The sequence below is a fragment of the Toxorhynchites rutilus genome, chromosome 3, assembly GCF_029784135.1.
Source record: "Toxorhynchites rutilus septentrionalis strain SRP chromosome 3, ASM2978413v1, whole genome shotgun sequence".
Lineage (NCBI taxonomy): Eukaryota > Metazoa > Arthropoda > Insecta > Diptera > Culicidae > Toxorhynchites > Toxorhynchites rutilus.
In genome coordinates this window covers 140632030-140650813 of record NC_073746.1, presented here as the reverse complement: position 1 = coordinate 140650813, position 18784 = coordinate 140632030, and the positions used below count along the sequence as shown (strand labels likewise).

Genomic DNA, 18784 nt, shown 5'->3' with positions numbered 1-18784 from the left:
TTCCCTTCGTTACATTCCAGTAACGGACACTAACATCCATCTGTTGCTTTTGTGAAATCTCATTCAACGTTTCGTCGAATCCGTATTTGATCGGGTAGCTCATTTTAGTTCTGCTGAGCTGCATCTTTAGTACCATTCCACTGTCCGGAAACATATTCGGAAAGAGCTTAGCACTAGAGCACTAGAGTTTCATGGGATCATGTCTACCACTTGCTGAGGAAGATTGCCCAAATGAGCTCACGACCTTACTCGTGCGTGTGTTTTGCGTTTCAGTGGAAATGGACTAATTACAGTTGTCTTGAATTGTATCCACGACTGAGATTTTCGTTGAATCTTTATTGGCAGCGCCTATTTTCATTTTTTATTCTTTTTATTATTTCTAGTAATTGATTTTTTAATACTCATGTTTTTCAACAGCCTGAATTATAAATCAATCGAAAGAAATGGTAATTCTTTATGTTTGTGTTTTTTGGAAGATGAAAAATCAATCTTGCGTCGACTAGAGACTCTGACTCTAGACAGGACTCAAGTGTCGACGAAAACTTCGCTGACTCTCTGATTTAAGATCATTGTATGTAAAACATACAAGAGCACTACATTTAAATAACAATTGAAAACATTAATCCATCTGATTTTTTCTGGTTTTGAATGAAAATTGCTGGTTTTACTGGTTTACTTTGGAAGTAAACTTTTGCTCGCTACTTTGCCCAGCTAGCTCACCTGTTCTTTTCTCAGGGTCGGCTTCCGATCTCGGGAGGACTCACACAAAGACGCACAAATTTCGAAAGAACCGATTAAACACCACCGAAGTAGAAAGGACTGATGAGATGAATAATAAATGGAATTTAATGAAGATATATTTATTTATTAATTTATTTGGTTAGTAAGCCCAATGTGTTCCTTCGTCGTCGGTCGTTGGGAGGGGGAGGAAGGAGTGGCGTACCTTATAACGTTCTCATTGGTGGCAGGCGAAATGTTGGTCTCGGTTCGTCCAGTATCTGTTCAGGCCGTTCTTCCCTAGGTCCAGGTGTCTCGTGTTGGAAAATTCCGTGATTCAGCCAAACTCCACAATGGCGGTATTTGGGTCGGATATCCTGACGATGTGGTTTCCACACATTCTAGGCCATTAGCAGTAGGTCCAGAACAAGTGTGGCCAGAGATTAAATTCCGGGGTCACACCTGAGAGCAGCGGAGTGTGTACCGGAACGTTCCTAGAGTACAAGACTATCAGCGGATGTCTTCCTGTTGTACTCCTTTTTTACCACACCACTATTCACTTGCTTCTAATTTTTCTCAAACTTTTCCGTCTATTTCGCTCTCTATCTCTGACCTCCTCTCTCCCCTTACCGTTTTCTCCCTCCTCACCCCTTTCTATTGCTTCCTTCCTTCCTGTTCCGATCACTGTCACTAGTGACAGTGACAGCTTGGCGGGAATTATAATCTCGCCCAGGCGTTACGCCGTCCTTGTGACACAGTGGGCTTACCATAGTAGGGTTAGTAATACAATTTCAATTTCAATTTAATTCTAACTACAATAATAATAAACACCAGTCCAAAAACAGATTTTATACAAAAAAAATTATAGAAAGTTGTCCAAGATACGACCGCATTGTGACGTAGAACTACGCTGTTATTTTTTATAAGTCGCTTGTTTTTACCTTCGGATATTATTCTATAATGCTGTAAAATTTTAGAAACAACTGCTTAGTAGAATAATCTCTGGAATGGTTTTTCATTGTAGAATCAGTTGAAGATAATTGATTGATGATTCATTCTTTCCCTCGCAAAACAATACACTAGCTGATCGTATGTCGCAATTTATTTCATGTCAATGCATTGGAAATTTACCTCGAACGCTATCCCGGTGGCCTTTTTCGCAATTTACATAGACTCGGCTACAGTCGATTATATACATGTTGCACCAGCACCATTATTCCACATCTTAATACTACATCAATATATCTTTGGCACCGCATGGAAATACAACCGTTGCAAGTATCAAATATCATGCTACATGTTATATAGTATTGCCTCGAAGGAATCGCACATCTAGGCATCGTTCGTACAACGTAAACCAAGCGCCAAACAAGCGTTCGCCATAGCATGCATACAAAGCCATACATTGGTGGCTTGAAACTACCAGAAATATAAACACTTCTCATCATTTTGCGCTATTCTCAAAAGAAACGCTACTGTTAATATTACTGGCCTTGAGAAAAGTTGCATTACTTTCTCATGCTTGAGCTAATCACATACAAAATTCCAGAACGACATTTACTTTCTTGGTGACTAAAAAAGCGAAATAAACTCTTTTCGTTAATAACAACTTCGAAAATAGTAGCAATGCTTCATTATGATCAATATTAGCGCAAATGCAATCCTAGTTGAAGGCAGTTTTGCGACTGGCACGCGAATCCAAATAACTTATAACATTCCAGTAAGACATTCAAGATGCTTGATATTCCCAAAATAATTTTTTTGGCACACAACCTTAACACCTGCTTCGCCATAACGTCAGTTTAATGCATTGATGCATTCTCAAAGGCACCAACGAAGCCCTTATGATGACGGAAAACAAACAATGTTAACTGCTTGGAAAAAGACTGAATAATGCCACACAGCTTGTACTCTGCTGTAACACCCATCGATGCGAATTCGCTGATGAGAGCAACCGCCTTCGCCACCAGCGGGGGGAGCTTGATTTTGGTTGCTGCCTGGGTAACTGCGTTTACATTTTCGACCGACGCGCCGAAATCGCCATCGCGTGCATCATTAGATGACGCTTGTCTCGAAATTTTATTGTCCCTGACAATGCGTTCGTTTTTTGCAGGGTTCAAGCCTGCTTTCCTCTTCTTCTTGCTCATCACACACTACGCGAAGCGTCCAATTTATGATGCGGAAAGAAAAACACACGATACGAATAACGCGGAAAACGAACAGAAAAAACCACACGACGATATCCAAGTTGAATCACCACTGGTGGGGTCAAATCTTAGATCGAAGCGCAGCGAAAGCAAAGTGAACTGGATTGCTCAACAGTCCGATGCCGAATGGAAGTTTGCCTCAGCGAGATCCACTGTTTATACTCTAGGCAAGTATTCCCCTTCATTCTTCTACTTTTCCTTCGTTCACGGAGACTTTAAATCCTTCGATTTCCCCTCCGTTGGTCGTCGATAAGTTGCTCGTTATTGACAGCTTTGTTCGGGAAAGCACACAAATGGACAGAACAAATGTAAGGGAAAATAGAAACGCTTAAAGTTTTCATGAATTTTAACCATTTACAAACCAGGGGATTCTAATGTATAACATATCAAACAAATCTTACGGTATTTCCGATTCGTTTAGTATGTAAATCGCCAAAATCCGTTCACGGCAAAAATAGTTATTAACGTTAACTTTATTTCATAAAAACGTGACCTGTTTTCTGATTTGGCACCCTTAATAAAAGACGTAGTTCTACGTCGAAAAACAAAAATCAACCACGGTGACGCCTAATTGTTCCGTATTTCAACGGTAACAACTTGGTTGAGTTTTCACCCTGAATGAAAATACACTCATCGACTAATTCAATCTAATATCTTGATACAACGTGATTACACAGTGAAAGTGAACTTAAATGAAGTGATTAAAAATAATTAAAAGAGCGTAGCGTTCAGGATACATGTCACCCAAAATTATGAATGTTCGGTTTTATTGGTTTTCGTTTTTCACGTTGATTGGTGCCTAATGCAAATTTTCTATACAATACTGTTCATTCGCCACATTAATTTGATGCAAGGTGCGGCTACTTGATGAGTTTCCCCAACACAGATTTCAATGGGCTTGCGGAAATCGGCATTGCGAAATAGATAATTGTACATGATGTTATCGAGAAAGATCACCACGCAGATGTGGCCTCACTTGATCTTAGCAAGCAAAGCATTTGGTAGAGCATGGAGGTACCCAGTATTGAAGAGTCTCTTCGACTGGGGGATCCGTGGAAGACTAGGTTTATATAATAAAAGATTCCTAGAAAATAGAACCTTTAGAACCATAGTCAACAACACAAAATCTTCACCAAAAATCCAAGAAAATGGAATTCCTCAGGTCTGGGTTATATCAACAACCCTCTTCTTGGTAATTATGCAATCCCTTGTTGCAAAAATGCAGATGACATTGTGCTAGTTTCAGTTAGCGTCGCTGCATCAGCAACAAGGAAAAGACTTCAGAGAGCAATTGACTGGGCTGACTGGGCCCAAAATCTTGGTTTCGAAATATCTCCTGAAAAATCTAAAGTTCTTCATATATGTAGTCCAAAAGCTCATTTAAAAATTTCCAACCCCAGAATTTTCGAAATCCAAATCCCCTCAGTCAAAACTCCTAAAATACTCGGAGTAACCTTTGACAAGAAACTTAGTTTCATGCCACATGTTCAGGCGATCAAAAAAGAAGCCCGAAACAGATTAAATTTATTGAAAGCAACCTAGTTTCCGGACATAGGAAATCTCTTTTAAAGATAGTAAACGCTTGGTTAATTCCAAAAATTCTCTATGGAGTAAGCATCTTCAGCAGAGGTGGCGAAAAACCGCTTAAAACGATCGAACCGGTATATAATAAGGCAATAAAGATAGCCATCGGTGCCTTTGTTACAAGTCCCACTCTCGCTGTTATGGCGGAAAGTGGGCAGCTACCACTCGATCGGCTCGTTACGAAGATTGTAACCGATAGAGCTATCCGTTACCTTTCAATTCCTGACCGCGACCATGATGTCCCATTAATATCTCAGGCGAAGGGCCGATTCAAAGAACACACCAATCAGGATCTTCCCGATATATGTGTACATTCGAAGGTTATGGAAAGGAATTGGAATGTAAAATCGCCGAACGTCAACCTTGATTTACTCGAGGAAGTTCGTGCAGGAGATCTCCAATCAAAAGTAAAAGCATGTTTCAATCACGTCGTAGAAACAAAATTCCAGTTTGAACATCAAGTTTACACTGATGGTTCTGTAAGCACTGACGGTGTCGGTTGTGGAATTTTTGATAACCAATACACTGGTAGCTTCTCGCTTCCTCCTCAATGCACAATTTTTAGCGCAGAAGCTTTTTCGCTTCTAATCGCTACCCAAGAGTGCACACATGATTTTCTTCCTACTGTTGTATTTCCTGATTCCGCGAGCTGTCTCCAGGCTCTCCAAAAAGGTGAAAACCTTCACCCATGGATCATTGTAATAGACGAAGCTGCTTCTGACAAAAATATTACTTTTCTTCAAAAAATTAAAAACAACACTCTTCCATGGCATGACAGAAACAACAGTAAGGAAAGACGGCTTCTCACCCGTCTTCGAATCGGCCATACAAAGGTCACTCATACATATCTTTTTCAAAGAAATAAAGAAAAACCTCAATGCTCTTGCAACGAGGCTCCCATCACTGTAAGTCACTTGCTACTGGATTGCCAACATACGAAGGATGCTAGAATTAGGAATAATATTGGACAGAACCTAGGGGACATATTAAGTAATGATGACACTCAAGAGAATAACTTAATTAAATTTTTGAAAGAAACAGAACTTTACAAGAAAATATAGAACATTTGAAACAAGAAGAATAAAAATAGTAGAAAAGAAAATCGGAGACGAATGAAACGTTAGATTAAAAGTCTCCGTAAACAAAGAAAAAGAAGAAGAAATAGATGCATGATGCGGGTACCTTTGTACTCGCATGCGTTTCTGCAGACCGGAATGAGTTCCCCAACACAGACTTCAAAACCAAGGAATCTGGAGAAAAAAGCATTGAAAATATACGCAATGTGCGGCTACTTTTGTACCCGGATGCATTTTTACACTCGGGAATATGTGCAGACTTCAAAAGCGGTATGAAAACAATGCTTTGGCTCGGTTATTCAAGACTGCATTGGAAGACATTCCTTGATGTCTTCAGCTAATTGAACTTCTACGTATACCGTTTGGCAAAATTCTGATAACAATTTGCAGCGTTAACGTCGATAACGTCGATTGAACAATACGTGTTCAGCTTACATGTCAAAATCAAAACTGAGTGCTTGAAGTTCAACAAATCAAGCAAATTTGCGATTCGAGAAGTACGTACGTACGAGATGCAATAAATTCAGGGGGAAACGTAAAATACATTGATCGTGTAGCCATTCTTTCGTTCACATATTTTGGAAATCCACGAGAAATGAATGAAATGAACAAGGCATCATGCCATATGACTTGCAACAATGAAAGTAATCTTTTCACAACACATGAATTGACCTAAATTGGGATTTGTTCGCATCTGAATTAGGAAATTGTTTCATTTTATCACTGGGTTAATCAATAATTTAATCAATACACTCAAATGTCTATTAAGACAACGGTAGTCCTACGACAACCTTGCGGTTGTATTTTAGGTATAACCCACCCATAGTTTTTGACGTAGGATTACGTTTTTGCGGAACATATTTTTATCTTTACATTGCGATTTTAAAGTTGGTTTCAAAAATTAATTACCTACCTAAGTATTTGTAAAAAATGTGTATTTAAAAATTATTAGTTACACTTGATAATTAATGAATTTCATGTACGAGTTATGGCTATTAAATAACGAGACTGCGCGCCTGGAGGGCGACCTAGAGTGGTGAGGGAAAAACAAATAGTGCGTTCGGTCTACTATAAACGTACGAAAACACGTTTTTGTCACTATAGAAGCTTGCGAGCAGCAGTGGTTTGAATGGAACGTGGTATGTAGTGCGCGTCGGAAATCATGTGTGACAAAAACACCAAAACAACAACGCACCTGCCCATAACGCGCTGTCGGTGAAGCAACTTTTAGCCGATAAGGGCATTCCAGTGCTCGAACATGCCCCGTACTCGCCAGATCTAGTCTCATGCGACTTTTTTCTATTCCCCAAGATCAATTCCGTGTTGAAAGGTGCCAGATTTCAGTCCATAGAGGAGGCAAAGGAAAAAGCGACGCGGCTTTTGAACGCCATCACAAAAGAGTTTCAGCACTGCTTCGAACAGTGGAAAAAACGTATGGAAAGGTGTGTGAGGAACCAAGGGGAGTATATTGAAGGGGGGCATGTCGTTGTACCGTAATTTTTAAAATATAACCCTTTTTCGTAACCAGTCTCGTTATTTAATAGCCATACCTCGCATGCATTTATTTTGTTGAATTTTAATAAGAAAATAAGGTCAAGTTTTCTCAGTTCGTCAAAAGCAAAGTTTTCAGATTGGTAAGTAGTATGTATGAATGAGTAAAAAACTAGAGATTTAAAAAAAAATTTTGCTATGGGGGTCTTTGGTATCACTTCATTCTGGAAAAGGGGTCTCTCGCCCAAAACAGTTTGAGAACCCCTATCCTAGACGGTTGTAGGAGAAAGCGGGAGTGGCTCATGGAATGGGATTCGCTGTCTGAGTTTTTAGTGGGACCAAGCAAACCATTTGTCATGACAATTGTCATGCGTAAAGCGAAAACAGAATAGAAACATACGGTATGAGGCATGATGTCGACGCCAACCTCTCTCAGTTTCTATTCTGTTTTCGCATTTTCGCATGACAATTGTCATGACAAATGGTTTGCTTGAGTGGGTTCGTTTTGTGGATTTGACAATGTTAGAGGACTTTCCTAAACGAATGTATTGTTCATCAATTAGTTTGACTTTCTCTGTGTTAATTCCTATCGACAACGCGTCCACTCCGCGGCATTTTGTTTGCCTTTATTGAAGCGTGGTTTTGACGTAGGTCCACGTCTTTCATTTCTGCTCCGGGGTGTGAATTTTCAAGGAAATTTCGGAAACGAGAGCGTGACACTCGGAGTGCAAGATTTTAAACGTTAACGGCTGAATAAAGTTGTATGAAAATAACTTGATTCGAAAGTAAACTATCTAAGATTTATATGATTGTTGCACATTGACTAGAAAAAATGATTCAATATCTTTAAAAGTGCTTTGAAACAGGCTATTGAATTCACACAAATCTGTATATAAGTCAGCGCCCGTTCGAAAATCCAAATCTCACCTCAATACTATGCTCTTTTCTCCCAATTCATTTTTTTTATGCAGCCGGAGCGAACGAAGCGTTTAGTGCAAAACGAAGTGTGGATGATGACATTGGCTGTTTTTTATAATTCATTTCCTTATTCATTCGACAAATGTAATAATGAATAATAACATAAAAAACAAATTTTAAAAAACATAATAATACAAATACATAAAATACAAAATAACGATAAATAATATTAATAAATGAATAAATAAATAAATATTTCTGCATGCAGAAAAAATAACTATGTCTGCGAGACGAACAGTACTACAACAAATCAATTCAGTTTGAGGGTCAAAATTATCCATGTATTCGATCAGGCGAAATTCCAATCCCAATCCTCTACCCATCATTAGATCAGTCCGCGAAATTTGGAACGTTTTGCGCTTATTCAATTCAATAACTTCCAACGACCATGAGTGGCATCAGCAACAACCTGTTGAACATGACCATCACACCGTACAGCCTTCAATGGTAGGCGCCGCCAGGTAGTGCACGCCGGTTCTTACCCCCCCAACGTGATCTCTAGCATGCTTCCAAGTGCGCCAAGCCCGAATCGCTTATACACTCATTAGCTCGTTTGAGGCTTTGCGCGCTTTTTTTCTCCTTCATCTTGACAATGGAAAATAATTGTTAATTCTCGGCGCGATTATACCTATGTTGATTGAGAATTAGTACATGGAAGTCGATTGATAGCCGATCGGAAATAAATTTTTCGTATACATAACATTTTTTTTTTCAAAGAGCTTCATCGATATGCAAATTGAATCGCGGATTCATCGATTTGTATGCCCTGAAGCGGACTTTTTTTCTTATCACTCGAATTTTCCTCAACAATCTCGGTTCAATATTACATCTAATGCAAGGTGAGCGGAATATAAATACCCTACTCAAGGGACTGAGATTGACCTACTTTTTAGCAAACGCATGCACATTTTAGCTGACACTAAATCAATCGTCCATCGACCATGAATATTCATCAGATCGTCGAGTCACTTCCCCGTCAAACTGGTTTCGGCTGCAAACTAATCACAACGCAATCCCTGCAGTGGACAACTGCTTTTCTGAATTTTGATTTCCAAGGTTGATTTTGTTTATTTGGATAATTTCAGTTCACACACTAGGCCTGAACTCGTGGAGAGTTTGAGCAGGTTTTATATCAGTTGCGGAATCAAATAATTTTCACAATGTGCAGTTTGCACGAGTGAATTCGGCGAACAATATTTAAAATCAAATCGAAATGTTTACCAGTGTTGTTTATGAGGATGTCCTGAGTACGAATACTCTCGTCGTATCCAGGTGTATACTATTTGAATTAAGTGTAAGAATAATAGGTGAAATGGGAGAGAGAGTATTGCCACGCAACTGAGCGAACAGAGGGTCACAAAATCTGTAACACTTTGATGTATGGCTCATGTTTTGACATTTTTTTCTGAGGGTTGTCGAAGTCTGATATACTCATGTCTAGGCCGTATGGTGTTATATAAGGCTTCCCTAGGGTGGCAGCGAAAATGGTCATATCAAATTTCAAAAACTGATCATGTACATTTTGTTTATTGGCCCAAAAAAATAATCTGTGCAAAGTTTCAGCTCAATCGGAAATGATTTAGGGGTGCCTCTAAACGCTCGAAGTTTTGATTTTTTGATCCTCGAAAATCTTCCAAGGGGAGAGTAAAGAAAATTTGGAAAATCGATTTTTTTTCGATGCCTTGTTGGATGGCTCAAACGTTCCAGTGGAACTTTTGCCTTCTCAACGTAGCATAACTTGCGTCATACTTGCGTAGCAGATTACATATATTTTTCGGTTAAAAAAATAACAAGAGAGGAGTAAACACTGAAAAATACATTCGTATTCGTATTCGTATGTTTTAAGAAAAGTAGTGTAGGCAAATTATGTTATGACAATGTAATTCGCAAGAAAATTTTGACTAAAAACTTTAAATGGTTAAACATTTCATCAATTAAATCATCAATTAAACAGAAAACATAATATTGTATCAGAATTCTTATAGAACTGATTCATGTAAATAGTAAAATGTAGGTCTAAGTTGAGCAGGATAGCGGTAATTTTATTCTTCCATAGAATGAATGAATTTCAGTTTTTTGTTTCGAAATGTGTTTGACAAGATTACTTATGCATTAGGACACATTTTTGTTGAACTCCATCATATTTCCGAAACATGAAAACTGAAGAAGATTAGTTTAACATTTACTCAAACCGTGTGTTGTTTTTAAATTCTAACATATCGATTGATGACACAAAGCACCACTGGACATAGTGTTAGTCGGTCTCTATTGAATGTAGATGATTTCATCGAATCGGACGTTGTAAGCGACAATATTTCAAAACCAATGTTTCGGTTGAAAAACTATCGCGAAAAACGCTGACGATTGCAAAAAAATGCATTGTCATTTTCACCATGTCGCAACTAGATTGACGTTCATATTTCCATTAATTGGTTCAGTGCGATTTTATCATCCTTTTGAGTATCGGCAACAGTTCAATGATTGTGATGAAAAAAGTGTGAACTTATCATTGCGCATTCAAAAAATAACATAATTTTCGTTAGAAGAGATCGTCGATCGTGACTCCACAATGACAGACAATTTCCACGTCCAATAGCGTGCCGCGTACCAAACCATGTATAGAGAAAACATTAGTCTCATCAATACAAATGTATTCAGCACCTAACAATAGACTTTCTCGTAGAAATTCGGTTATTAGAGGAACAAAGTATAGTGAACTAACGGAAAACATATTATGATGGTGATTAGTCGTACTGATATATTTTCATCGTGTTCGATATTTCTGATCTTGAGTGGCTTTCTTTTTGAGTCTAATCATTGGATCGTTCTATGCAGATGCTGTTAAAATATATATGACAGTTCGAAACTCCGCTGATTGCTTGCACCGATTCAGTCAAACAGTTAAACCCTCAAATCTTCTAGTTTTTTAAAATATTGTCCTGTTTCATTCAGTTTTTATGTGTGCTTCAGTTTTATCAATTTTATGTAAAATAAGCTCACAATGCATAAATATTATCCCTCCCGTACCTTTCATATTTCTTGACCAATTTTGTTTTTTGACATTACTATGGGTTAAAAAAAGTTAACTATGGGAAACCTGAGTAGGTTTCCGAGAGAACACCTCTAAAATCAAATGCATCATTTTCAATCATCTGAATCGGTCAAGTAGTTCAAAAGTTATGAATTTTTGAAAAAAGTCATTTTTGGCAAAAATGCAAAAAAATGGTTTTTTTGGATCACCCTAAAATGGAAATGTCCACCCTAACAAAAAAATGAAAAAATACGGGTCTCATTATTTGCGATAAAGAACAAAACTACCACTTTTGACGAAAATCTGAGAACCACTATATCGGTTTGGCATGGAATGGCTGTATTGATACTACACGAAGCTTCGAAGTAAATTCTATTTGTCAAGCACTGGAGTAGGTAAAAAAATGATTTCGGATAAACTTCTCAAAATAAAACAATTTTTCAGGATCCAGATTTATTCCCGTTTTTTCAAGATCAATCTTTCAGTTTTTTGAAAAATATTATTGACAACCCTGCCTACAGCAGTAATGTCCATGTCCTCTATGTAGCGAAGAGAAACTTAAATACATCTATCTTCTCCGTCATCCTCTACATATGTGCGAGCGCAAGATGACGGAAGATCAGTCGGTGTGGAAAGAGAGCGCACAAACTCTCTACAGTGCAGCGGAGCAATTCACTGGAGAATAAACTCTGACGAGCGTTTATCTGTGCGCATCCGTCAGAACAGAAGTGGCTTGCAATTAACTTAGCGCTGTGGTTCGCTGAAAAAAGTGAACCGAGGTGAAACATGCATGTGGATTATATGTTGAATGAGATTGCACTCTTCAGTGTGCTCGAATCAGCGCGCTTCTGTGCCGAACACAGATTTTCACACACTCGCTCTCACTCTCACCAAGATTTCTCCCAATTAGCGCACACTGGCTCTTTACACCCAGGTTTTTTTACGCGGGGATACGTACCTCGTAAGAAAAAAACCGCGTAAAAACTTCACGTAAAAACCGCGTTAATTGGAATATCCGCGTAAAAAAACCTCGTAAAAAATCACGTGAAAAAAATATGGGTGTATACATTCGCCGGTGAAAGAAAAAACATATGGTTTCTCTTTGTTGAGTTACAGTGTTTGCCAATTGATCCTTTCACTGAATAAATCGCTTACGTTCGTTCGAATATGATCTTACAGAAATCATTTCCCCCAGTGGCATTCTTTTGTTGTTACGTGCCACAAATCACGACACAAAAGAGAATGAGACAACTCTGCTTCGGTTCGCACATCATGTTACACCAGCACGCAAGTCATGTTTGCTTTCGGTGCAGAAAGTTTATTTTCTTCTTTGCCTCTAACATATAGGGGAACCGCGGGTAAGACGGATAGTGGGGGTGTGATGGACAGGTGGTTGGTTTGTATAGTTGCAAAATTTTTGTTGATGGGAAGGGGTTCTACATGCTATTCTAGAATACTTAAACCATCCTATGACAATGAATACTGATCAAAAGTGAAATGGGGAAAAAAAAAAACCGAAAATCAAATCAGAATGCAATATTGCTTTCTCTTTTTGTTCAATTTCAGTTACTGGGCGCACAAACACTGAGAGAGAGCGGAATTATTCCTCTCGCGAGCGATAAACTTATATGCTTCGTATATTATTGACCTATTTTCAGTCAAAAACATGAAAAAACACATTTTTATAAAAAAACATTTGGACAATTATTTAGAAAACCAGTACATTGCACTGTAAGTTACTGCATTTAAATTTTGGAAAACATGAGTTTCCAAAGATACAATTGAAGTTCCTTGCTCTCCGCAAATGGTGACCGAATGATGACGTAATTTTTCTTGTATCACTTTTCGATCTGCACTTGTCTGTGCAGTGGTTTTCGCTAGAGTAGAACGGGATGATATATGCGGTTAAAACTTGTATGCAGGCTTCGAAAATTGTGTACAGTTTGGATATGCAATCACAGTCTTCGTTCCTCTCTTTGTTTAATCATTTAGTGTAACACAAGTGATTACTGTCATTCATACAAGTATCTGAACGATCCACTCATGTTTGGTTATATATTCGTAAGAGGTTACTTACATGACACATTGTGTATCATTCGATATTGATCGAAATCCAAACACTGGTGAGTGATGACTGTATCCTCAGTTTAGACATGAAACTAGCGCGCGGGTGTATCATTTCAGTGAAAATGCCATCACTAAGCACCAGTTTATATACAGATTTGTGATTCCATTAGCCTGTTTTCAAAGCAATTTGGAAATCAATAAGAACATAAAATAAAAACTCATGCATGGTGAGACATTTGCGATGGCGAAAACAGATTTTTTTTGACGTAGGACTACGTCTTTCATTTCTATACCGGGGTGTAAAAACAAAGTTTCGAAAACGAAAGCGTTACGCCGGAGACCGAGATTTTGAGCGTTGATAGCTCCTAAACAACTGAACGAAATGGTATGATAAACACTTCATTCGAAAGATAAAATGTCTACGCGTTCCCGACTTGTTACTTTTTGATCCAAAAACTTGTTTCAATAGTCTTAAAATTGCTTTCAAAACAGGCTATTGAAATCACCAATCGGTATATAAGCGAGCGCCGCTCGGAAATCCACTCAGTTCTAATTGAACAGCGACTGGAGCATGTTGTCGCTGTTGTGGTGAAGCTCTTCGTTTATCATGAAAGCGCGGATGAACGGTGTCATCAAGAGCCTGTTTGTGCACCCTAGGCCAGAAGGGAATCCATCAGGAGGAGAGTGATGCCACAAACGGTTCCCCGGGAAGACATCGCTATAACACATACACGCGCGGAATTCTTTCCGTTTGGATGCCATTCAGCATCGAGAAAGTTCCGGAAAGATCTAATCATTTCTGTAAAATAATTTGCCAGTTCCTCTGGGAATTTAAAAATACATTCATGTGAAACAGTTTATTTGAATGTTTTCTATCCATGTAACACTATGACCAAATATGTTTCAATCAAGTGCTATTAACAGATGGTTATCGAGTTAGCATAAACCACTGGTGGGCTTCCAGTATCGAGGAAAATGTGGAAATATCTAATCGATACTGAAAAAAATCTGCCAGTTCCTCTGGGAATTTAAAAATACATTCATGCGAAAGAGTTTATTTTAATGTTGTCTATCCATGTAACACTGTGACCAAATACATTTGGTTTTGTGATTTTTCAATCAATCGCAATTAACAGGATAGCTTCTGAAGATTATTCTTTCCCATCAGTAGGATATTTCCGTATCCAATCTTGTATGCGTACGCAATCAATTATTGCTCAGTCGCCGAAAGTTTCGAGGTCAGAGAGTTCATTCCCCTCTAGTTTGCCTTCCAAATTGCCATCGTAAACCACACCTTCTCTCGATTCAATCACACACAAAAAGCATACTTAAGCGATATTCTGGTGGTGAGACACATTAATTTTTCGTGAGGACATCGACAAGACAACATCGTTGCCTAACGTGCTGGAAGAGATGGACGGCGAAGGATCGACACATACACGCGCAGAATTCTTTCCGTTTGGATGCCATTCAGCATCGAGAAAGTTCCGGAAAGATCTAATCATTGCTGGAAAATAATCTGCTAGTTCCTCTGGGAATTTAAAAGTACATTCATGTGAAAGAGTTTATTTGAATGTTTTCTATCCATGTAACACTGTGACCAAATATGTTTCAATCAAGTGCTATTAACAGATGGTTATCGAGTTAGCATAAACCACTGGTGGGCTTCCAGTATCGAGGAAAATGTGGAAATATCTAATCGTTGCTGGAAAATAATCTGCCAGTTCCCCTTGGAATTACATTCAGCGAAAGAGTTTATTTCAATGTTTTCTATCCATAAAATATCCATATAATATATTTGGGTTTGTGATTTGTCAATCAAGTACAGTTAGCAGGAAAGCTTCTGAAGATTATTCTTCAGAACAAGGTTTTTCGTATTCTATATTGGATGCCTCCAACTTGTGCCTCCAACGTAACGCTCTCGTTTTCGAAGTCCCCCAAATATTCATTTATTCATTCATTCAGAATGGATTTAGATTCAACTTCAAACAAATGATCTCTAAATCATCGATAGTCCTACGTCACCCTTGCGGTTATACCATAGATATAACCCACTTCCTGTTTTTTTACAAATTAATTATTTACCAAGCGTGCGGAAGACGTAGTACACTTTTTGTGACAACGAATATTGAAAATGGACAGATGTATTGACAGAACTTCAATTTCTAAAGTCACGCAACGTTCTTAAGATTTCCTGGTCAGATTTGGCTCCATCACATAAAGGACATACTGGAGGGGTATAAGGAGAATGATGACTTCGTGCTTAGAGTCATCAATCTTCAAAAGTACACCAGGCGCGGCCGATTACGCAGTATGGTCCATTATGAAGTAGAACCTTTGGAAACAACCTAAAGTAACTTGAACAGTCGAGTCAGGTTTTGCACGATACCACATGAGTTGTGTTAATGCGAAACATTAAATAAATAATGATGGTGGGCTTGTTTGATGCAATATCCAGGGAGTTTGGTGACACTCGGGTGAAAGGCTGGATTTCGCTAAATAATTTTGTGTGAAGCAAATTTATCGCGGACACCATTTATGTGTTCATAGCAGAAAGACGACATCGTGTCGAAATTGATAGTAAGTTATTTCCTGACAATTGGTCTCTACGGTTTGCAGTTTTATTTGAGACGCACGATATCAAAATAGTGCAACAACATTCAGATGAAAGTTTTCGAAAATATATATACACACCGCGGAGAAATCAACATAAAACTTAAATTTTTTTTCTTCATACACCGATTCTGAATTACATTATCACATTACGTTAATGGATAACTTCAGAAGTTTTTTCTTACTAAAAACAACCGGATACCTTCTTTAAATTTTCCCTGACAGCATCAAGCCTCCTGTAGATCATTTGACATTGAAAATTTCAAAAAATCAATCTGTCGATTGTTAATTGCATGCATATCTAAAAAGTGTCTTCACTTCCATGAATTATATTTAGTAAAAATATATCGCTCAGTTGATTACGGTTTCTGCCATCTGAAATCACTCAAGCGTTCAACCGCGGGCCAGTTGAATGTCCACACATTGTCCATTCAACCCACTCGACGGCTCTCACTTTCGTCTTTATTATGACAACATCACTTAGCATTCGAAAGGGCTGCTTACGTGAGCAGTGTCGGATTCACAAGAATTATGTGGAATTCAGTATGAAGTGGAGGGGAAGGAAGCGGAAATGAATGTAAATTTAATGTTCTAAATATGTTGTAAATGGATAATATATTAGATTTTTCACGGTCGAGGAACAAAGTATAACATTTTGAAGCCCTGCTTACTTCTAACATTGATGGACATATAATTGTCTTCTTTTCTCATCTCGAGATTCTCATCTTGAAAAACATTCCTGATCCCTCTGATATTCTCTTATTGCACTTCAAATGATTCAGCTTATTATCTGCAACAGTCTTTTCTGGGTCACAGTAAAACAGATGTTCAACAGATAGCATTGATTTCTCAATGGACAATATCATCATCATATGATTACATAAGCCACATAATCAACGCATAGTCAACTGCATCTGAACCAGTTACTGTTTTTCTTCACTAAAACATGACTTGACAAAAAATGGGCCTGCTTACCTAGGCACGTATTAGCTACTGTGTGTGCAACCTTCGACATGCGGTTAGTACCAATTATGTATTCTGCATCTACTAGGTTCAAAAGTATACGCATCAGATTTGACAACGATGAGCACTCGGCATTACCGCGGTGCAACGCTTTTCCATTGTTTCTCAATGGCGAATCGATTGGAACACACAATCGACAGAGGCTTACGCTTCGGTGGTAATCTGTTATTACGGGCAAATTATTAATAATTCATTTGAACGATGTGCTAAACCGTGTTTTCGTCAGCACATATGTCAAATTCAGGCTGTCGTCTCGAAGCTTTTTGCAAAGGCCTCAGAAAAATGTAGGTTAATCGTAAGTATCCGAGCGTAGATTCGATGGTCGACCACAACATGATGCGATCGCAGCGTGGTTGCAGTAACTGAAGTTTAAATTATTTTCACCGAGATCGTTACTTACTTTTGTGTTTCATTTGCTTCGACTTTTATTTGGATGACATTTGACAAATTTGAAAAGTACTATGTAATTGACGCCCAACCTTCTTTCTTTTCTCCACAGCTCAAAATCAGCAAGATACCTCCAATGTGTTCAACACTTCGTCCTGCTTGGAGAAACCATACCGATGTCCGCATCCCAGAATTAAATTCTATCTTTATACCCGACGAACACAGCAAAAACCGGAACTGATAGATGTGCTGGATCCGGAGTCGCTCTACAACACCCACTGGAATCCGAAGCATCCGGTGAAGATAGTGATTCACGGGTTCGGGGGTGGTCGCAATCTTTCGCCGAGTCCTGATATGCGGAAGGCGTACTTCATCCGGGGCAATTATAACATAATCATCGTCGACTATGGAACTGCCGTCACGGAACCATGTCTCAGTCAGATCGAGTGGGCTCCCCGATTCGGCAGTTTGTGTGTCTCCCAGCTGGTTAAGTATATTTTCAACCACCCGCGGGGCGTACCTCCGGATAGTATGCACCTGATCGGATACAGTGTTGGGGCCCATATTGCGGGTTTGGTGGCAAACTATTTGACCCCGGAGGAAGGAAAGCTAGGCCGAATAACGGGATTGGATCCGACGATCTTTTTTTATGCTGGGACGAACAATTCCAGGGATTTGGATCCGTCTGATGCACATTTTGTGGATATTATCCATACTGGTGCGGGAATTCTCGGACAATGGAGTCCCGGGGGACATGCGGATTTTTACGTAAACGGTGGAACAAGCCAGCCGGGATGCGCAAGCAGTACGATATTTCGTGAGTATTAGTAGTGAGCTAGATTTGCTGAGACGTTTTTGGTGAGTGTTATATACGCAGTGGGAGGGGCAAAAGAAGATTGTGAGACATAAAAACCAATTTCAGTGATTATGATTCCAAAGATTAAAGGGACGATGTTTCTTTCACTGAATGTCAGTAGCTCTTGATTTGTTTTTTTTTTCTTATTTATGGGTGACACAGAAAAATATCCTTATTATTATTTTGATATGATTTTCATTACATGGAAAATAAGCATGTTGCGACGTTCGTCATGTGACTATTTTGCATTATTTTATCTATTGTGAATAGTTATCGAAAAAGCGGCGCGCCGCCTCAAATGTGCGATACGCTCCTTAATTCATATCTAGCTTATTATATAAATGAAAAAAAAAATGGAAGTGGTTTATATCTGTGATATAGCCGCACAGTAGATCATTTGTTTGAAATTGCATCTGAATCAATTCTCAATGAATGAATGTTGTACAGACAAATAATATTATTCTAAGAATGATTTAGCGCAATTTTAAAGATTGAGCGACGCCTCAGAAACTATAAAAACGAAATTTTTCAAAGCATCTGCCTAAATGCAGATATTCGAGGTATAGTGCATTAAAAAGGTGATAAAAATCACTTTAAAAAATTTATTTTTAGCTTTACTAGGATTGTTTCTAGAATCAATTAAACTCAGACAGAAAATTTAGAATTTTCCAAATTTTTTTTTGAACCACACTCTTTCACGTTTTGAATTATATTTATTTTTATCAATCTTCCATTAAATATCCAACAGCAGAAG

General features: G+C 38.5%; 1 protein-coding gene across 6 annotated transcripts in view; it reads left to right on the top strand.

Moving 5' to 3' along the window:
* The window catches only part of LOC129773975 (phospholipase A1 member A), a 59382-nt gene that overhangs the window by 27559 nt on the left and 13039 nt on the right, over positions 1–18784 (top strand). For all 6 annotated transcript variants that reach the window (XM_055777654.1, XM_055777658.1, XM_055777656.1 and 3 more), the window contains exon 3: positions 17287–17991. In XM_055777654.1, coding sequence (XP_055633629.1) covers positions 17287–17991 — 705 coding nt within the window. The remainder of the gene's footprint in view (positions 1–17286; positions 17992–18784) is intronic.